The sequence below is a fragment of the Pelobates fuscus genome, chromosome 3 (assembly GCF_036172605.1).
Source record: "Pelobates fuscus isolate aPelFus1 chromosome 3, aPelFus1.pri, whole genome shotgun sequence".
Lineage (NCBI taxonomy): Eukaryota > Metazoa > Chordata > Amphibia > Anura > Pelobatidae > Pelobates > Pelobates fuscus.
The window spans coordinates 320,655,664-320,677,860 of NC_086319.1; the positions used below are offsets into that span (position 1 = coordinate 320,655,664).

The window sequence follows — 22,197 nt, forward strand, 5'->3', positions numbered from 1 at the left end:
GTATATTTTATAGTTATAGCTGTATAACACGTAGGGAGTTTGTTTTTCACATTTGATCTGAAATTTCCTCATTAGGTGCCAATCTGTTTAAAATATAAGAACAGATTTGCCTTTTGTATTTTGTGACCTATAATATGCATACACATAAACACAAAATTACTCAGTATATTAAAAAATAAAATGTTTTACTTATAGTGACCAAATATACAGTATTGAATTGACAACTGTAAGAATAGACTTGCTAAACACGGGTGTTTTTATCTACACAAAGTTATTGACCTACACAAATCAAGGTCCCCCCCCCAAACGTAAGATCTCCTTAATCCTAATTCTACTTAAACCTCAGAGCTAGTTACCAAAATGAGAATTCAAAGTAAATTGAAAGGATCACTATAGTGTCAGGAAAACAAACTCGTGCCCCCACCCTCAGGGTCCCCCTCCCTTGGCACTGAAGGGGCTAAAACCCCTTCAGTTACTTACCTTAATCCAGCTCCGGCCTCCCTCGGTGCTGGTGATCTCTCCTCACCTGCCGACGTCAGCTCCCGTATGGAGCGGAATGCGCGGCAAGTGGCGCATTCAAACAGTCCATAGGAAAGCATTTCTCAATGCTTTCATATGGACGTTCTGCACGCTGGATTACATAACCCTGCTATGTAAACATAGCAGTTTCTCTGAGCTGAAGTGGTCTGGGTGACTATAGTGTCCCTTTAAAGTGAATTTCAAATTCAAGGTAAAAACAGCCGAACTGGACCCAGTCTCTTACAATTCTCAGCTATGTTTCAGCTCAGCTACTTTGGCCTTGAAGTTGAAATTCACTTTGAATTCCCACTTTAGTAAATAATCCCTGCCTGTGTCCCAAAATCCCCTAAATCTACAGCATGGACTACTACACTGCTCAGCACTGTAATGATGTGTGCTGTTTTCAGTTGTTGCAACCTTATAGTCTTGCAATAATAAAAACAAACATTTCAAAAGACAAATTAAACACAATGTTCCCCAAATCTACTATTCTTGGACTACAACTCCCATTATTAGAAACTGGGGATTGGATTAGAACCTATTGCACATGGCTTACTTACCTGGCTGAGCTGGCTTGAGTAGTCAGATAGCCCAGGGGGTGAAGACTGTTCCTGCTTTTCTACCAGACTGATCATCTGGTGCAGTAGTGAAGCATACTCTTTGTCACTCTTTGAACGCTGTGCAAGCCATTTTTTCATGGAGTCCATCAGTTTGAGTTCAGTATCTTGGAGGCGCAACAATGCATTGTGTCCGGTGGAGCAGTTAAACTCTGTTCCAAATCCCATGGCTGGTTCTTGTTAACACAGGAAAGTTGTGTGATTGTCTGTAGAGAATAAGAACATAAGGTAACTCTATCGTACAATTTCACAGAGCTCACAGTATAAATGTTTGGGATGGAACTAGGTTCTCAGAAATGCTAAATCAGCCTCACAGCTTCCCCTTTCATTCGCAACACACACACACTTTAACAATGACACGAGTCCAGAGTGTAGTGTAAATATCAGTTCTGAAATACAAAAAAAAAAAAAAACCTCAGTTTTATGATTAAATTCACCCCCCATGCCACCCCCTCTCCCCCCCCCCCCCCCCGCTCCAAGAGAAGTACAGGGGTTGCAGGGGGGGGGGGGGTGATATGCCACCATTGGCTGTCAAACGCCAACTTTATTCTGGGCTGATGATGCCAGAGATGGAGTAACAGCTCCAGCATCTAAGGAGTTAATCTTTGTATGTACAGCGTTTCAACGTGAAATGTTGCACATATAGACTCCAGGCACCATAACCCCATTTGAATGAATGAAGGGATTCATTTTAAGCCTTTATGGTTAAAACGCCAAATTGGATAAACAAAGAATTCAGCAACGTTTTCAGATTTTGTCGAGTTCCAAACGATTAATTTCACAACCTCAGTAGTCTTTTAAAATTAAAAGTGGGCAATATATGTGTAAACCAGTTTTGTTGATTTCTAGGCATAATTCATCCTACTTTTTTCTCTTCTTTTCGTCTCCCACCTATTGTGTCAAAAATTCAAAGTGAATTCCGAAGTGATTTTAAAATTTAAGGACAAATAGGTGAACTGGAATAATTCTCCATGATGTCAGCTATGCTTCTAATTCCGTTACTTTGTCCTTAAATTTTAAATTAATTTTGAATTGCTGACAACCCGCACTTTAGTGAAGATTAACCCTGAGTAAACCACAATCACTTGGTTTGGTGCCTAAAGTTGTTTTGTTGCCTATAGTATCGTATCCTATAGTATAGTAGCATCTTTTTTTCACATTACATGGAGTCAAACTTCCAAGCGCTGCAGGACATACACCATAAATCGCTGCTGGATGAGGTTTATGTGATATCCTGAGAAGTCCCCAGGAGTGATAATATTCAGCCATTTTCAGTTCCCTAGTGAAGATGTATATATTCAACAAACAAGGGAAAATGAGTTGTTAGTAGGATTTTCTTTTATTTTCAAGTTTATTTCTTCCATATTTTTATGAATTCTCTCCATAATACATCAAATACCGAGAGGGGGTCATTTCCGGCCTGTAGTTTGCCTTTACAGAAATTCTTCTATTTCTTTTTTTACTTATCCCTTATTCATTAAAAAAAACGCGGTCACATGATGCGGAAGCCAATCCAATGCTTTACTATGGAGAAGCTTGGATGTGAGTGTGGTGCTCGCCATGCATGCACATGAGGACCATTAGATTGGTTCATTGCAGAGGAGGCCATGCTTTCTCCATGACGCCATGGGTGGTAGAGAGGTGAGCAGAAAAAGGTAGGTAAAACTTTTATTTAAGTAATTTGTATTGCACACAGAGGGGGTTGTGTATAGAGTTAGGGGCAGGGGCACGATAGTATTAGGAGTGCCGGTTTGTATTCCTAACACTACAATGTTCCTTTAAGGACAGCCAAATTATTCTAAACCCCATTACATCACAGCCTCACATTATATGGATTAAAACAAAGATTCAGTCACAGCTATTGGGTCAATGACGCTATTGGGTCATTACCTTTATGACACTTTATGGTGATTTATCATTTATCAGGACTGTTCTGCCAAATTGAGGACTGTTGCCAACTATGGATCAGGCAGCTTTCATAAAATAGCTTGTTTGCAATATCTTTTGTATAGGATCATTGTTTAACACAATGGTTTTGCATATTTTTGTATATATTTGAACCTTTTGCTATTGTGAGAGAATGGATGATGCACTACACCCCTAGACTGCTTGTGTAACTAAACACTCCTTTTCAATCTGAAAAATTCCACAAATGTTATTCATCTAGTACAAACGGTAGGGCCACTTTGTCATTTATTCAAACACACAGAAATCAACTGTGTTAAAATTTCTCCTGAAAGGAGATAAGGCACTGAGGAGAATTATTAATTTATTTTTTTTTAAAACAACATTTGAAAGAAATTTAAATATTCAGCAATCTGATTATATAGTCAAATTGTGAAAGAGAAGGAAGCAAGTGAACACAACAAATCAAGTACAAAAAGTCTGTGTTGGCAAAGTAACTAAACAGCACAGCAGTTGGCCAGGAGTAGCCTAATGTAATTTCACCTAACCAAGCTGTATTATGTATAGCTGTCATTGACCGTGTTGAGAAATTGTGTGAACATGGTGTACACCGAATTACTTTACGTACCTCCATGGACAGTAATGATTGTCAAAAAGTGTACAGACAGAGTTTTGAAATGATCAATTCAATAGGTAGACTGCTTTTACTGCACATAATGGAACATAGACAATTTCTGATGACAGAGCCACTTAATTTAGTAGGTGCCAGGCTGCCAGCTATGTCTGACGAAAAGGAAACTAACTACATTATCAACAGTTAAGGCAAAAACAAAATTACTATCAACTCCTTTGTAGTGAAATATTTCAGCTGGTCGATGCAATAGAAAACAAGGAAGAGTATACGTGTTTCTTCCCTTTTCTCACATTAGAAGGGGAAATGTATAGTACCGCTGTCATAGCATTCTAGCCACTTAACCCCTTAAGGACCAAACTTCTGGAATAAAAGGGAATCATGACATGTCACACATGTCATGTGTCCTTAAGGGGTTAAAGAAAACACCAAAACAGCAGGTCTCGATGGCACACAGTTCAGACTGGATTTATATAATAATTATAATAAATGTACTAAAAGGAATGACATGGGGAATGAGAGAATGGAAAGCCCACAGACATCAATTAAATAAAATAAAAAAAATCAATTATTGCAAAAAAGATTATTGTACCTTCTATAGAATGACAGGGGTTAAATGACTACTCCAGGCTGATTTTCAATGTTGTTGTTTTTTTTTTTTTTTTTAAATCACAGTCACTGTTTAGTAGATATACTCTCAAAGAATGAATGCATGCATTCAGAAAAGTTCCAAAATGTATTTATAGAAGTGCTAATTTCCCAGAGAAATCGGCACTTTTATAAACTGGGGTTAAAATAGGATATTCCTCACCCATAAAGCACTTCAGCAACCTAATGACACAACCAAATGTCCATAGAAATGGAAAGGAAAAAAAAACACTAAAACTACCGTTTAGATTAAAAACCACAAATCAGACCATATGAATAATTACTGTGAGTATTCACAGTTTCTGAGATTCAGATGAAGTGAGATTATTGATACATTTATGGAATGACAATGGGGAATGATACCACCGAATACCTATAGACATTAATTGAAACAATGTTTAACCCCTTCAGGACGGAGTCAATAGTGCACGTTCAAAACAAAACGTAAACAAAAACTGGAATTTGCGCTATATGTCTGTTCACCCGTAGTTCCCCTCTTTCATATTATATGCACCCACACTTATTATAGATCATTTTGTTCAGGAGAAACAGGGCTTTAATATCATTAACTATTCATATATGGAACATAATTCATTATGAATAAAATGTAAAAAAAAAGTGAGAAAATAAGATTTTTTTTTAAATTTGTATTTCCGTCTGACATTTTAGCTGTGAATGTCATAATACTGTTAGGTTTTACTGCACAAAAATGCACATATTTGTAATCAGCGATGTCTCACGAGTACAACAGTATCCCCCATTAACAGGTTTTATGGTGTTTTGGAAAGTTACAGGGTCAAATATAGAACGTTCCATTTTCAAATAGAAATTTTCCAGATTAGTAATGTTACCTTTGAGACGGTGTGGTAGCCCAGGATTGAGAATTACCCCCATAATGGCATACCATTTGAAAAAGTAGACAACCAAAGGTATTGCAAGTGGGGTATGTCCAGTCTTTTTTAGTAGCCACTTAGTCACAAACACTGGCCAAAGTTAGCGTTCATATTTGTTTTTGTGTTAAAAAAGCAAAAAACGAATATTTGGCCAGTGTTTGTGACTAAGTGGCTACTAAGAAAGACTGGACATACCCCACTTGCAATACCTTGGGTTGTCTACTTTTGCAAATGGTATGCCATCATGGGGGTAATTCTCATTCCTGGGCTACCATACGCTCTCAAAGGCAACATAACCAATCTGGCAAATTTCAATGTCAAAAAAATGAAATGCAAGCCTTATATGTGACTCTCTAACTTTCCAAAACACCATGAAACCTGTACATGGGGGGTACTGTTATTCTCGTGAGACTTCACTAAACACAAATATTAGTGTTTTAAAACAGTAAAACATATTACAACAATAATATAGTCCATAAAAGTGCCGTTCGTTTGTAAAAAATGCATAAAACGTCACTTTTACTTAAAATATCATCGTTGTAATACAATTTACCAATTTGAAACACTAATATGTGAGTTCAGCGAAGTCTCCCGAGTAAAACAGTACCCCCCATGTACAGGTTTTATGTTGTCTTGAATTAAATTCTCTGCACTTTCTCCCTGTGTTGTCAGGTATGTCAATCAAATTTTAATTAATCAAATCACCTAATTATGTTAAAAGATTACTTAAATATACACGTAGAATTTTAATATATATGCATTTATAGGTATTTAAATTCTACGTGTATACTAATGTAATCTTTTATGTAATTATATGTATTTATCTATATATATATATATATTTGCGGTTATTTGCATTTTATATATAGATTGATATATATAGAATGTCATTCTAAGTGTATTTTGTTACCAATATATATATATATATATATATATATATATATTAATAACAAAATACATTTAGAATGAAATTACATATGGATATATAATTTATATAAAATTTTGTTTCAATATTTTATTTATTAATTTTATTATTTTATTTATTTATTATTGTAATTGTACGTATTTATATATATAATATATGTGTATTATATATATGTAACGTCATTCTAAGTGTATTTTAATACTAATATATGTACTTATATTAGTATTAAAATACACTATGTATGACGTTAAATATATATAATATACATATATATTATATATATATAATTTATATACATATATTATATATATATAAAAATATTTATTTTATTTTATAACATGTTTAATTTTTTTTTTTTTTACACTACCTACCAGCAGGGGGACTGTCTAATATTTTAGACAGTCCCCCTGCTGGCTGATCCACAGCCAGCTATAGGGGGCCATGTGATCGCTCTTTGAGACCGCTCACATGGCCCCCGGGGGCCTGATTTGCCGTGGGGGGGCTGCCTGGGCTGTGAGGCAGTTCTCCCGAAGCGGAGCGCCGGGAAGGTAAGTATCCCGGGCGCTCCAGGGCTTAAAGCCGTTACGCCGTTCTATGCCGTCGCAACGGCTTTAAAGCCCACTAAATGCGTGACGGCATAGAACGTCGTAACGGCGGGAAGGGGTTAATGTGAATTCCACAAAACAGACCATATCAATAATTACGTTGGGTATTCCCTAACTAAAGTAGATTATTGCTACTTTCTAAATGAATGATAAGGGTTGAATGACACAACTAAATGTAATTAGATATTAATGGGATAAAGAATAAAACTGCTGTGGATTAAAAACCACAAGACAGACCACAAAATGAATTATGTTGGGTATTACCTAACTAGAGTTACAGGTTATGCGATTCAGTTTAAGTGATATTGATGCTGCATTCAATGAGATGACATAGGTGAATCATACCACCAAATGTTCATAGACATTAGCTCACTGCAGTGGTTATGGTGCCTGGAGTACCACGACTCGCCAAACGTTTACTCTCCTAAGCTAAATCCTGCAGGGCAGGTATAGCTCATTGGCTGAGAGCATCAGCTAATTGCTCTAAACCAGTGGATCCCAACCCAGTCCTCAAGTACCCCGACCAGTCCAGAATTACCCTGTTGTGTCTAAAGTGTTTTTTTTTCTTCTCCTAAAAACACATTGGACACAACCTGGTAATCTCTAGATCCCGGACTGTTAGAGGGTACTTGAGGACTGGGTTGGGTACCACTAGTCTAAACAAAGATCTTATTCCTGTATTACTGGGTTCAGCTCAGGAAGATAACTTTGGTTTATACTGAGTCTGCAGTGGCGGCAAGGAGTGGTGGCTTGAAGTGTACCTTTAATGTCGAAAGGCATTGAGTTGTATCATTCACTATTGTTATTCCGTAAAATGCAGCAATAATCGGACGTAAATTGCAGCTCAGAACCTGTCACCGCCTCTAAAGCAGAGTTTCCCAAACCAGTCCTCATGACCCACCAACAGTCCAGGTTTTGTTAGTATCTCCATTGAAATAAAACAGGGAAATACATAAATCCTGGACTGTTGGTGGGCCATGAGGACGGGTTTGGGAACCACTGTTTTAGAGAATACCCACAGTATTGTCAGGGTATTTATATCGGCAGACATTTTGTGCTATGATAGAAATTAAAATGTATATTGTCAGAATCACTCTGAACAGAGCAGAATACATTTTGTTATTTTCAGACTAACAAAAGACACAATATTTCTATCCCTTCTGTAAAACTAACCACTTTGGCAGAAGCTAAGGAATGCTTAGTATATACAAACCTGTTGATAAGAAATGAGAACGGGGGATGGACAGACTGTCTGAATGCTAATGGAATATAATTAATTCTAAACCCAGACATTTGTGACAGAGAAGATTAAAAATTTAATTTTACTTTCGATATTGTATAAGATCCCATTGTGAGTTAGAGGTCATACTTAGTTTACGAACTGTCATATTAGAAATTATAGCAGAATTGCCAGACACATAGTCTGAAGAAAGCCCAAAGAAACTCTTTGAACTGACAGAAAACTTAAATTATAGATAACCATAAAGATAAGCTAAATGAAGTAAAAAATAGCCACCAGGAAAAGTTAACTCTTTCCTGGATAGGAAAGTTTAGTGGGATGAGACTGCCCTCTATAGACCAAATACTTAAATTGCTATCTGGAAGGTAACTACACCTCCAGTTTTCTATTGGTCTATCACCTAGTGAATTTTCCCTTTAAAAAGTTAAGACAAAAGGAAGACAGAGGTATGCAAAGAAGCAAAGAGGTGAGCAGTCGGGGGCAATGCAGAGAAATCCATGACAGATATCCACTCCAGGGCACTCAGAATTTCTTACATACCAATCACACATCCATTCAGTTCCTGAGACTACCTACTAATCTGATGAAAATATCTACTCAACTGGTAATTATACTGGTTTCATTTAATTAATCTAAATTAATTTAAAAAAAATAATAGCATGATATATGACTGGATAAATCCCGATCAGATTTCGATATTTAGAAATCTTAGTTACTAAAGAAGTATATAGTTATAACCATCCCATTCTACAGATGGGAAAAGAATAATTATGTATTTATGTGATTTATCACATGTTAGCATATCGTGGTATTTATCCAGGTGTATTGATTTGCTCTAAAATAAGATAAAATATCCGTTTAGGCAAGTTAAAATTCTGCTTATAGAACATGGTAGATTATTCTTATTGGATGGTTCCAGGAAATGACTAATGAGCTGGTTTAAATGTTATTTTATTTAAAATTACATGAGAATAGATCTTAATTACCTAGGAGGTCTAACCAGCATTGAAAGGGTTATTCTAATTGTTAGCTAAAGTTTTATGGCCTTACGCTGCAAGCTCTGTGTGTGTAAGTTTCACTTTCGTTTCTTTCTGTGAACTACCGTCATAAATCTTGTCTTGACAATTAAAGGACCACTCTAGGCACCCAGACCACTTCAGCTTAATGAAGTGGTCTGGGTGCCAGGTCCAGCTAGGGTTAACCCATTTTTTTATAAACATAGCAGTTTCAGAGAAACTGCTATGTTTATTAATGGGTTAAGCCTTCCCCCAAATCCTCTAGTGGCTGTCTCACTGACAGCTGCTAGAGGCGCTTGCGTGATTCTCACTGTGAAAATCACAGTGAGAGCACGCAAGCGTCCATAGGAAAGCATTGTAAATGCTTTCCTATGCGACCGGCTGAATGCGCGCGCAGCTCTTGCCGCGCGTGCGCATTCAGCCGACGGGGCGGAGGAGAGGAGGAGAGGAGGCAGAGATCTCCCCGCCCAGCACTGGAAAAAGGTAAGTTTTACCCCTTTTCCCCTTTCCAGAGCCGGGCGGGAGGGGGACCCTGAGGGTGGGGGCACCGTCAGGGCACTATAGTGCCAGGAAAACGAGTATGTTTTCCTGGCACTAGAGTGGTCCTTTAAGACTGTCAGCCATTGGAAAATGTATTGCCATTTGTATTGCATACTCATGTTATACTGAATATTCATGGATTATTGTCACGCATGTTACTTATTATTATTTAAATGGTCACAATAAATTGTATCTATTTTTATAACAAATTGTGATTTTATTTATATGGAATACATTTCACTTACATGATAACGATCTTTGGGATATGAGAATTGAAATAGTGGGCAATTCTCAACTGTTTACTATTATCATCCCATAAATATCCCCACAGTATTTACTTGATCTGTTTTATGGTTTGTACTCCACAACAATTGTTTTCTTGTTTTTCATTGCTGTCGATGGACATTCAGTGGTGTCATTCACCCCTCTCATTCCATAGAATGCAGCAATAATATTACTTAACTAAAACAGAAAGTGTGAACGACAGATTCGACATGCTGACAAGTTCAGCCTGCACGAGAGATTCTGCAAACACAGATGGTCAATTCAACCTTTTTTGGGCCTTATCAGCAAGGTGTAGCTTATACCCCTCTAGGCACAGTGAGTACGGGGTCCACGTCTCGATTACCCTTTAAATTTAGGAAGAGCCCAAGCAAATGCACTGCAACAAAACCAGAGTATATGAGAACTCTGAGAATGGGCAAAAGCTTACAGAAATCTCAAAAGCTTTTCCATCGGTAAATCCCCGCTCAGTTCTTACAGATGCTTTGATTTTAATTTTTTTTTTAAATAATGTGTCATTGCTTGCGTCATTAACCCCTTAAGGACACATGACATGTGTGACATGTCATGATTCCCTTTTATTCCAGAAGTTTGGTCCTTAAGGGATTAAAGGACCACTATAGGCACCCAGACCACTTCAGCTTAATGAAGTGGTCTGTATGCCAGGTCCAGCTAGGGTTAACCCATTTTTTTTTATAAACATAGCAGTTTTATGGGTTAATCCAGCCCTCAAATCCTCTAGTGGCTGTCTCACTGACAGCCGCTAGAGGCGCGTGCGTGATTCTCACTGTGAAAATCACAGTGAGAGCACGCAAGCGTCCATAGGAAAGCATTGATAATGCTTTCCTATGAGACCGGCTGAATGCGCGCGCAGCTCTTGCCGCGCGTGCTCATTCAGCCGAATGGGAGGAGAGGAGGAGGATCGGAGGAGGAGAGCTCCCCGCCCGGCGCTGGAGAAAGGTAAGTTTTAACCCCTTTCCTCTCCCCAGAGCCCGGCGGGAGGGAGTCCCTGAGGGTGGGGGCACCCTCAGGGCACTATATTGCCTGGAAAACGAGTATGTTTTCCTGGCACTATAGTGGTCCTTTAACCCTTGTTATTCTATAGAATTCAGCAATGATTTCACTTAATCTGGTCGTCAATTCCTGTTTTTGTAGTTAGGGAATACACATAGTAATTATTTATATGATTTGCTTTGTGGTTTTAAACTATTCTCCATTAATGTCTGTGGACATTTGGTTGTGTTCCCCATTGACATTTCATAAAATACAGCAATAATAATCTCCCTTAATCTGATTCGAAGATTATGTTACTGTGGTTGGGGAATACCAGCAGTAATTATTTATGTGGTCAGTTTTGTGGGTTTTAATCCACAGCAATTTAAATGTTTTTATTTCATCTTCAGTTTTCCCTACTGCCATTCATGTCTGTCATTCCTTTTAGTATGTCCCGATTTCTTCTGTTCACAAGAGGCATTCTCTTTACTATGATTTATTTACAATTGATCAATATCTATTCACAACTGATTATGCGGAACAAACTAATACAGGGTTATATTAAATGTACAATGAAAAAAAAAACAGTTACTTGTGCACTATCCCGAATCCCTATGCACATTTAAATAACTGGAGGTTTTTATAATCACTCTAATGGCTATTGAAGTGTAAGCCCACCTGCCATATCAAGGCAAACCTCTTAAGTGAGTCCTACACTAACAATTCACTTGGCTTCTTTCAGCTTCAGGTAAAGATATCTATGAGACAGAGAGGGGTATTTTTCTAAACCCCTACACACTTTTTAACCCTTAATAGGGAACACATGGGGTGGAAGGCAGCACTGTAACATGGCTGTGTGATACAAAATGTAATGTGCATTTGTATGTATTATACTATAGTCATTGCTGCCGCCCCGGAGTACTGGGTATTTCAGCGCAAGGCTTCATTTTGTGTGTTTATATTAAATGTGTGTTTATCATCTGGTCAGTGAGATCTTAACCCTAACCCTAACCTAAACACACCAGATCGTCATCCTTTATCAAAAACCAAAACCTAATCTGAAACCTCACACATTATACTAAATATATTCGGCAAGTTAAAATAAGTTTCCATTGTGCTCCATGCTGACAGTTATGGCCAGTTTTCTTCCGTGGTATCAATTATGCCCCAATACTGGGATTTTTACTGTGGCAATATAAAGAATGGACATGAGGACAGAGTAAGTCCTTGCACCATAAGTCAGGAGCAGTTATTGCTCTTGTTGTGAACCTTTGTGTTTGTACCCCTGTTAACTCCCTTGAAAGGTAAGAAAACTTTAAGGCGGATTACTTTTAGGCGCCCCAATCCGCCTCGTTGCTGAAATCACCAGAATTTATGATTTTTAGCCAATCCAATGTTTTCCCAATATCAACAATGAGGCAGGACAGTGGCAGGGCCAAATGCTAGCTTGGCCAATCAGGAAAATTCAGCGTCTCCATCCAGAGCTTGGAATTGTTGAACAGCAGTGGTACATTTCTCTGAAAAGGCAGTGTTTGCATGAAAATGCCTGCTGGGAATTATTATATTCACCAGAACAAATGCAATAAGCTGTAGTTGCTTTGGTGACTATAGTGTCCCTTTTAATATAGCATCGTAATTTCAAGGTAAAAATGCACCCAATAAGACAACAAGGGCAATCCATATTATTGTTGTGTGTACTAGACAAAATAACTGAACTGGAAAACATTAAGCTGAGTTGGAGGCCTATATTTTGCATTTTAGTTGTCAACCTACTGCAACTCACTGTTAAGTGAACAGATCCAAAATTGTGTAGAGTAATTAACAGAAAATACAAGATGCTAACAAAAAATGAAATAAAGTAACCTGAGGTCAGTAAACATCCTGAGATCAGTGGTGTAAAACAGACAAACACATACAATTCAGATTTTGAAATGATTGACAGAGTCTGTTGGAATAAAAGTAATTGCCACTGGTTCATCATACTTGTTTTATTCTCTATTATCTGAGAATTGGTAAAAAAAAAAAAATATTGATTTGGAAAATGGGTTGGCTTAGGCCATATTAAAGTTTGAGAGCTTTCTAGGAGCTGACTGTGAAGTAAATGGTTTTGGAATCTATGAGAAAAGCGCACATGATAAAAAGCACACCAGAACTAAATCCCGCTGCCATAAATGTGCTCAAGAAAAAGGCCCACACGGAAAATTGCTCTCACTGAAAATTGGCCACATGGTATAATATGAACACATGGTAATACATAGTTGGACAAATTATCCCATTAACCTATTTAATGCTTTAAACTCTGCTACTGTGGCCTTAATTTTGTGATTCACTTCTAAATTCCCTCTTTGATGAATAAAGCCCTAAGACACGTCAATGTCTTTTTACCCCCCTCCTCAGACAGGGGAGCATGCGCAGCAACATTTTTCACATTAATGCTAATCAAACACTCAAACACTACCAACAGATACATCGGGAATTGAAGGTTTACAAAAATAATTATCCATAGCTTGCTGGTGAGGAGACACAGTAAATGCTCTGCACAGACAGAGGGAAAGAAAACACGAATAAAGGGAAGGGAATAGACATTGATAACAATACAAAATATAGGTAATACCTATTCATGCTCAAATATGGGAGATAAATGGTTATCTACAATTATATATATATTTTTATGGTACTTTAAATTGTGCATACATCTTCACCTTTACTTGCAAATTACTATATGCCCATATTATTCCGTGTGGGCATTTTTCTGTATAGGCTTTTTTCTATGTGGGCATTTTCAGTGTGAGCAATATTTCTGGTGCACATTTAGTTTTTTTTCCGTGGGCAATTTTCATGTGGGATTTTTTCTGATCACTGGAGCAACTGGTCTGGAAACCAATCAATAGAATATCCCTCAGTCCTAGCGCTTTGCTCCCAAAATAACACATATTTTCCTTGATACCTCTCCCCTGAGGTATTTTCTACATTGCTCCTGTAACGCAATTATAGTTGTATCCATTAACCCCTTAAGGACCAAACTTCGGGAATAAAGGGAATCATGACATGTCACACATGTCATGTGTCCTTAAGGGGTTAAAGGGCTTATTCACCGAGCAACAAATTGAGAAATGTAAAATGTAAACCAGTAACTGAACAGGAAAAATAGAAGAAACAGAGAAAACAATGTGGTTATATTCCCTTAAATTTTGCAATCCAGCCATCAATTTGCATCAGATATTTGTTTAGAGATTAAAAAACCCTCTACTGTAAACTGCCCATTGTGTAACACAGTGCCCAGCTGTGAGGCTGGCTATTTTATGATTATATTAGAGCAATGAGGCAATTATACAGAAGTACATATTCTGTGGAGCTAATCCAGATAACAGTATATATTTTGATATGTATATATTTTCTTATCCTGAATGTATTCACTTAGTCAAGCCTGACTTATTTGCATGCTAGTCAATAAACAGTAAATAACTAGCTCCAAAAAAAACAAAAACGGGACATCCTTACACTATGTAATCTACAACCCCTTCCACCTCCCATGCTGTGAGTGTACTTCCTGAATTAATTGTAATAACTACACAAAGCTCTACTGTTGTAGAGGAAATGTGCCATCATTTACAAGTGTAAATACACTGTCACACGTTCAGAGGCATGAAAGGCTTGGTGGAGTGGGCTCTTTGGAATATTGAAGTCTTTCACCCTGAGCATCTGGCGATATTAAATAGATCCACAAACTAGAAGATTATTCCCAGTCTAACATTTAAGGAGCATCGTGGCTTACGCTGCGAGCTATACGTTTTATTTTAAAATGCTGTAAAAATTCATATTTTCACGGTCTTAATTTACCTTTGCCTCTTTGTTAAATTACAACCATCACATAGCTGCCTCTATAAAATTAAAGATTTGCAGACCAAACATTTTGTTTTTAAAAGCACAAATAAACCACATTGTATTCATATACAAAAAAATAAAAAAAATAATATTAAACAAAGAAATATTTTGCATTATTTTTTAGGATTTCCACAGCTGGAATTTGTATGTAGGCAAGCCTTTTTGCATTTTCTAGGTAGGTATCAAATTCTACTGCACGGTTTTCATGGTGTCGGCACCATATACTGCATTAAAACTTTTTTAAATGCTTCTACAGTTTTTAAGCGATTATAAAGAACACAGTAATAACAAAACATATTGTCTGTGCTAAGAATAAAACATTTCCCAGCGTGCACCTGGCTATTCTTTTCTGTCACAAGGCTCATATTGTATGTTTTTTGATCATTGTAACAACAGCAACCATTGCTACAGAGGTTAGTAGTGCATTATTTTCCACTTCTTTTCATTTATCTTTGCTCAATGAGCTCAAACATATTCAGATCTTTTTCTTTTTCTTTTTTTTTAATTGCTGGGTAGTTAAGAGAAAATCCAAACACACTGTCTAAATATTCTAAATTATCAAATGATAAAGATGTAAAGACATTTTGGATGACATAAAATTATAATTGGCATATGGCTCAGAGCTGACTGGTTGAGGTTATTTAATATGTTTGTCATACAAAGATCTGATTTAGGAACATGTATAAAAAAAAAAAAAGAAATGCAGTCCTGGACTGCATATTCTTAACCCCTTAAGGACACATGACATGTGTGGCATGTCATGACTCCCTTTTATTCCAGAAGTTTGGTCATTAAGGGGTTAAAGGCATCTTAAAATCTACTGCTGATCTGACAACCAAACTATGGAACTCCAAGAGGCAGTAATTCATTTAGAATTTTGTCTTCTAACCCAGTGGTTCCCAAACCAGTCCTCAAGGCACCCCTACCAGTTCTGGATTTAGGGATTACACAGTTGTGTCCAAGGTGTTTTTAGAAAAAAAGCGCGAGAAAAAAACACCTTAGCCACAACTGGGTAATCCCTAAATCCTAGACTGGTAGGGGTTTCTTTAGGACTGGTTTGGGAACCACTGTTCTAGCCCACTCAGCCCGGTAATTTGTAGTTATTACTACTTTAGCCATCAACCTATAAAGTTGTTTGTGAATATCCAATAAAGCTGTGTTTGATGGTTATTGCGGTACTTGATTCTGAACTTTGTCTGCTGTGTGAAGTTCCACTCTGCGCCATGTGGAGAAGCATTAGGAAACTATAGTGTATGTACAGCAACAGCCTTATTTTGCCAATTTGGTACTTCTCATACAGTAGCAATGAATCTAATTGTCCTCAAGGGGATGCATTAGCTGCACCCAGTGTCATCGTACTGTGTAATGATGAAGCTTAATGTAAAGTATCTGTTAGTCCTTAATAGTTCAGTGAATAAACCCCAAAAACTTGTTTTGGTATGCCATTTGGAAAGCTTGCTTGCTTGATAAAGAAACTGAAAATATAATTTGCATTTCCGAAGGCAGTTTTAAATGTCCACTAAAGTCACCCAGACCACTTCATCTCCATGTATTTGGCTGTGTGCAATGATCTTGTCATTTTAACCCTGCAATGTAAAGGATTGCAATTTTGATGAGCATTGGATTGGACCATCACTATCATTATTGCGGGAGGTGGAGAGGAAAGCACACAAATAAAATCTTTATTTTCTTAATCTTATTACACCTGGGGGCTCGCTAATGTTATAGTGTTCCTTTAATTGCAATTCTAAATTATGTAATGATCTAAAAATACAAAATAAAACTAAACAATAAATATTTTTTCAGTTGTGTAAAAGTACTATATTACAATATAGATTGTAACTGTTGCAGATTTTTGCTCTTTATGATTTATTTTATCTTCGCGGTTACAATGTGCCACTGCTTTAGCAGCAAGTGTGCTTTATCTTTTCTGTACGTTATTAACCAAAGCAATATTTGTTTTTTATGCTAAATAGTTTTCTATATGTTTTGCAGTAAATGAAAAAAACAACAACTTTAGTCCATGTTTCATTACAAGAGGAAATACGTTACATTTTGGAACGTCTAAAGGTTTACAACGGCAAAACTACCAGGACATGTCATAGGACATGTCATAAGAACATATTGGTTCAGTATATACAGTATATATGGGGTTGTAAGATGGGAAAATCTTTAGGAGGTGGATAACATAATCCCATTCTCTCTTTCCAAGTAGTAGTTTGGCATCAGAGCCACTTAGAACATAGGGCGTGGGGAGAAAACAAGATCCTAAAATCTATCGACAAAGAATAATATTCCCAAGCAGAGAGTGATCTTACTGTAAGAAGAAATGTTCTAGCATTAGCAATCATGCAGACTGAGCGTGTAATGGCATTGGAAAGAAGAAAGGGAACACAGCTTGCACAGAGGAAGTCTCTTTAACCAAAGCAATTATTTCATTTGTTAGAGCATCATTTTTAGAGGAAGCAGTCTCATAAAGGACTCTGTGGCCTTCCTCAAACAAGTGTTCAGTGTGTGCCATAGGCACCTGTGTACAAAAAGAAGAAGAGAGACGTTCAATATTCTCTACCATCTTCTCTAACAGACAATGTAAATAAGACAAAAACCTAAATTATTATAACAAAGAAAATAAGAAAAACTCAGTGGGTAGTCTTTCTGCTAGTCCCCGCTCAGGTATCATACAGGTTTACGCTAACTTGTACCAACACATGGGGAATATGGAGAATTAGCACAATCCCACCTATAAATGCCTTCTAGGTCAACAATGTCAGCATGTTCCCTCTGCATGGAAGATACAAAAAGGTACTTCTATTTTTTAATCATATACATTTGCTTATGGTCGCCCAACATTAAAAGTGTAATCCAGACTCCATGCTCACTCTACCTAGTAGGGTATCTATCAGCTACAACAGAATGATGTTTACAGAATACAAACGCTAACCAAACTCTGGAACAGTATGTTCAATGGCCTGTAGCAGCCACACTCCTAGCAGTAATCAATTGAAAGGAAACACCAGGCACTCCAAGTTCCATACATTGACAATTTGTTGAGGATTAAAGTATTATATTATTAACACATTAGTAATCCTCAATAAATTCACAATATATGGAACTTGGAGCACCTGCCCATTCCTTCAATGATGAGAGCCGATGAGAGCCAATAAAGGCCAAAACAGTTGTCCGGGATTGTGGTGTCTCTCGTGCAGAGTGAAATTGCCAACGTTTCTGATCTATTCTAGACTACCCATTTGGGTGGGATGAGTTATGTAAATTGTATAAGTTTTCTCTGTAATGGCACATGTGAGCTAAAATGTGATGGAGACCTACTCAGGGGTTAACTGATGGGCAATACATGACATTCTTGCCCATTCTCCGTGTCATATCTTCTGATTTTGGCTTGCATAAAAGTGAGCGCAGTTCATTAAGTAGGTCGACTAGCAATTCTATGTATCTTTTTGGTTGGCCTGCAGCTGGCCAAGTAGTTACAATTTGTATTAAGTATTGTACAGCCATTGGCTGCTAAGAAACAGAGCAGGCATTTACAAAGTGTACTTGCAAAATGCTAGTTGGAATGCAGCTGATCAGACAGATATAATGTGCCGTTTGCATGACATTGGCTGGAATGTAGCTGGTCCAGTACTTATACTGTGTATCTGTGTACTGTATTTAGGGCTCGACCGATATTCATTTTTTAGAGCCGATACCGATAATCTGTGAACTTTCAGGCCGATAGCTGATTACTTACTGATACGGATATTCTGTACATTTAGCATTTTGAAAAAATAAACTATTTCTGCACAAATCTAAACTGAACATGTTTATTATTCATTTATTTTTTTGCTAGTCTGTTTTTATTAAGGTAAATGCACAAAATATACATCAGGTCAGAACTTTTTATGTTTTTCAAGAATATATGTGTGTGTGTAGTGTATGCAGTGAGAGTATTTGATTAGTGGATGCAGTGGATGTTTGTGTAGTGTGTATATACTGAATGCAGAGTGCGTGCTTGTGTAGTGTGAGTATATAGTGAATGCAGTGTGTTTGTGTAGTGTGTGTGTATAATGAATGCAGAGTGTGTGTGTTTGTGTACTGAGTGTTTGTATGTAATGTGTTTAAAATGGGGGGGGAGGAATTTTTTATTTTTTTTTAAATATTTACATTTTTTACATTTTGTTTCAGTCCCCCCTCCCTGCTTCTTTCCTGGCCAGGGAAGGGGTATATGGCATTCCCTGGGGGCCCAGCACACTCTTACTTACCTTCCCAGCAGCTCCCCTGTCTAACTCTCGCGGCCTGCGTGCCACGGTAACCTGGGAGATCACAGGATCTCCCCTGCAGGCCCAGCGCTACCCGGTTGCCAGCCCCGCTGTGTGCCTCCATGGGCCGGTGGGGAGATCAAAGATCTCCCTCACAGGCACTCAGATGCGGCCGCTTGGGGAGGGAGGGAGGAGAATACCCAGCGAGCTCTATCCGGCAGCTCCGCCGGGTCCTCTCGCAGGCTAGAGTTCACTCTCACCACTGGACCACCAGGGAAGGAAGCACCCTCCATGGCAGCACGCCCCTCCTCATGGCAGAACGGACCCCCCCTCCCAGGATAAAGGTAAGAAGGGAGGGGGGGAGGGTCATATAACATTTTATTTTATTTTATTAATAAAAAAAATATTTAAATTTAAATAAAAAAAATACACTCACACACACAGCACCCCCAGACACACACACAGCACCCTCAGACACACACACAGCACCCTCAGACACACACAGCACCCTCAGACACACACAGCACCCCCAGACACACACAGCACCCCCAGACACACACACAGCACCCCCAGACACACACACAGCACCCCCAGACACACACACAGCTCCCCCAGACACACACACAGCTCCCCCAGACACACACACAGCTCCCCCAGACACACACACAGCTCCCCCAGACACACACACAGCTCCCCCAGACACACACACAGCTCCCCCAGACACACACAGCTCCCCCAGACACATATAGCACCCAGACACACAGCACCCCCAGACACACAGCGCATCCAGACACACAGCGCATCCAGACACACAGCGCATCCAGACACACAGCGCATCCAGACACACAGCGCACCCCCAGACACACAGCGCACCCCCAGACGCACAGCACAGCACCCAAACACACACATCACTCACACACAGCACCCTCACTCACACACACACAGCACATATATATATATATATATATATATATATATATATATATATATATAATGTATAAAATAACCCTCAGTGAGTTAACAGACAAAGAAAATTAGAAACCTAGAATGTGACGGCAGATAAAAACACCCTCACACACAGCACCCTTCTTACATACACACACACTGCGCCCCTCAAACATACAATACGTCCAAATATATATATATATATATATATATATATATACACACTACAGCACCCCTCACACTGCACCACTACACACATTACACTCCAGATACACGCTAGATCCCTTACCCTCTATGCACTCTTAATCCCCTACACACACACACACACACACACACACACACACTCTCCTATACACACTCTGAGTCCTTTACACAGTAGATCTCCTACACACACACACTGCACCACCTACACACACACTACATTCCTTGTCAGCAAACACATACAACATTCTCTAAACACACCCTCTCTACAACCCCTACACACACTACGTCACCTATACAGACACACACTACAGCCCGTATGCACACTCTCGCTACATCCCCTATAACACTATGCCCCCTATACACACACTCTCTACAGCCCCTAGCCACACATTACACCACAAACACAAATGAAATTGACCTATTTACACAATACCACACCACACTCTACACACATGCAATCCCACAAGCAAGCTCCAAACATATGCACCATGCACTTTCCTTTTGTCCTCTGGTATCCCACTTGTGGAGACACCAGAGACAATTTAAAAGCAAACACAGCGCAAGCATGTTATTAAATTTGCTTGCGCTGTGCAGAACAAATTCAGGGCCTTTTTCTAATGCCAGTGCTCTTCAGTGGGGCTCTGCGCATTGAACCAACATGCTCACTTTGAGAGGGGGCATGCTTGTCATTAGTGATGACAAAACACACCCTCTCTGGCCCCGCCCCCTTCTTAGGGGGCCGCTCTGATTGAAAAATGCCCGGGCCTAATATTTTTCCCAGTCCGGCCCTGGATCATACATTGCATAAGCCTGCCACAACGTCAATGTATGCAAAATAAGTGAAAAGTATACCCTTTGCCTCTAGAAAAATACACAAATAAAACGTCAATAAAATTACTCATGTAATAAATGCAACAGGCTAAATAATAAAGTCCAATAATAGTCTGTGCAGGTCCCTTTGTTCCCGATGTTTTCTGGTGTTACTCCATGATCAAATAAATATGAAAAATGCAAAGAAAAAAAGGGGTAAATTAGTGATACACTATTTCACTAAAAAAGGGAATCGTTTGTACAAATAAGAATATTCATAAATTGACTTTATTTGAATCTTAGCTGAAAGCCAAGTATCAATGTAAAAAACTTCACATAAATAAAATTGGAATTAAAACAAACTCCAGATATCTTTAAATGAATAATAGTAGGACTTTGTTATGGTATGCCTACTAGTTAGTACAGAAAGTGCTGGGTGCAGACCTTGTGCTGTTCTCGGCGTCCCGAAATCAGCAGTTCAGATGTTGGTTTGCTGGTAACAGTAAAGGTGGATGCTCCCCAGGCGCTGGCTTTCTGTGATGTGAGTTGTGTCCCTCCAAACGCGTTTCTCCGTTCCAACGGCTTTATCAATGGATGCGGACTTTTCAGGTAATTGCCGCTTTTATAGCGGACTCTGATTTTCATTTAACACTTAATCAAAAACGATGTTTCAAACTTCTGGAATTCCATAACAGTCATTAATAATACAATGTGAATAGTCTAACACATATTTTCAAATTCTTATTTGCGATCATGCTCACAATGTTACATTTTTGTTACTATGTGTCGCCATGGTTACTCCCGCTGGATACAAATTCAAACGTAACTGTCTTTCTTTCAACTTTCAATATATGGACATAATTCACAGGGCATTTCTACAATATACAGTCATGTATCGGTACACTTTTTATTGTTAGTGCTTTCTAGCCAAGGGAGTAATACCAGTGCACTAAAAATTAAATGTATGAAAATAAATGTATTTAAAAATAAATGTATTAAAAAATGGTATTGACAATCCGGTGTTTTGCAGTGAATACTACACAAGTAGGTATAACTCTCTACCAATTGCTAATATTAATTCACAACAATATAGTTCCACAAAATACAAAAAATGCTCAACAATAAAATAATAATCATAAAAATAATACTAATATGAGAAAGAGAAGTAGTTTACTAGATACAATTACGAATCTGTGTTCTCTGATTTAAAGGTGTATACATATTGGAAAGTTGTGTTTTGTCACTGGAATGCGGAATGGGGTTATAAAGTGAGATCACCTATCACA

At 38.2% G+C, this 22,197-nt stretch overlaps 1 protein-coding gene across 1 annotated transcript in view; it reads right to left on the bottom strand.

The window, feature by feature from the left end:
* The window catches only part of FES (FES proto-oncogene, tyrosine kinase), a 137,679-nt gene that overhangs the window by 90,300 nt on the left and 25,182 nt on the right, over positions 1 to 22,197 (bottom strand). Inside the window, exon 2 of the mRNA XM_063448932.1 lies at positions 1,080 to 1,342. Coding sequence (XP_063305002.1) covers positions 1,080 to 1,304 — 225 coding nt within the window. The 5' untranslated portion in view covers positions 1,305 to 1,342. The remainder of the gene's footprint in view (positions 1 to 1,079; positions 1,343 to 22,197) is intronic.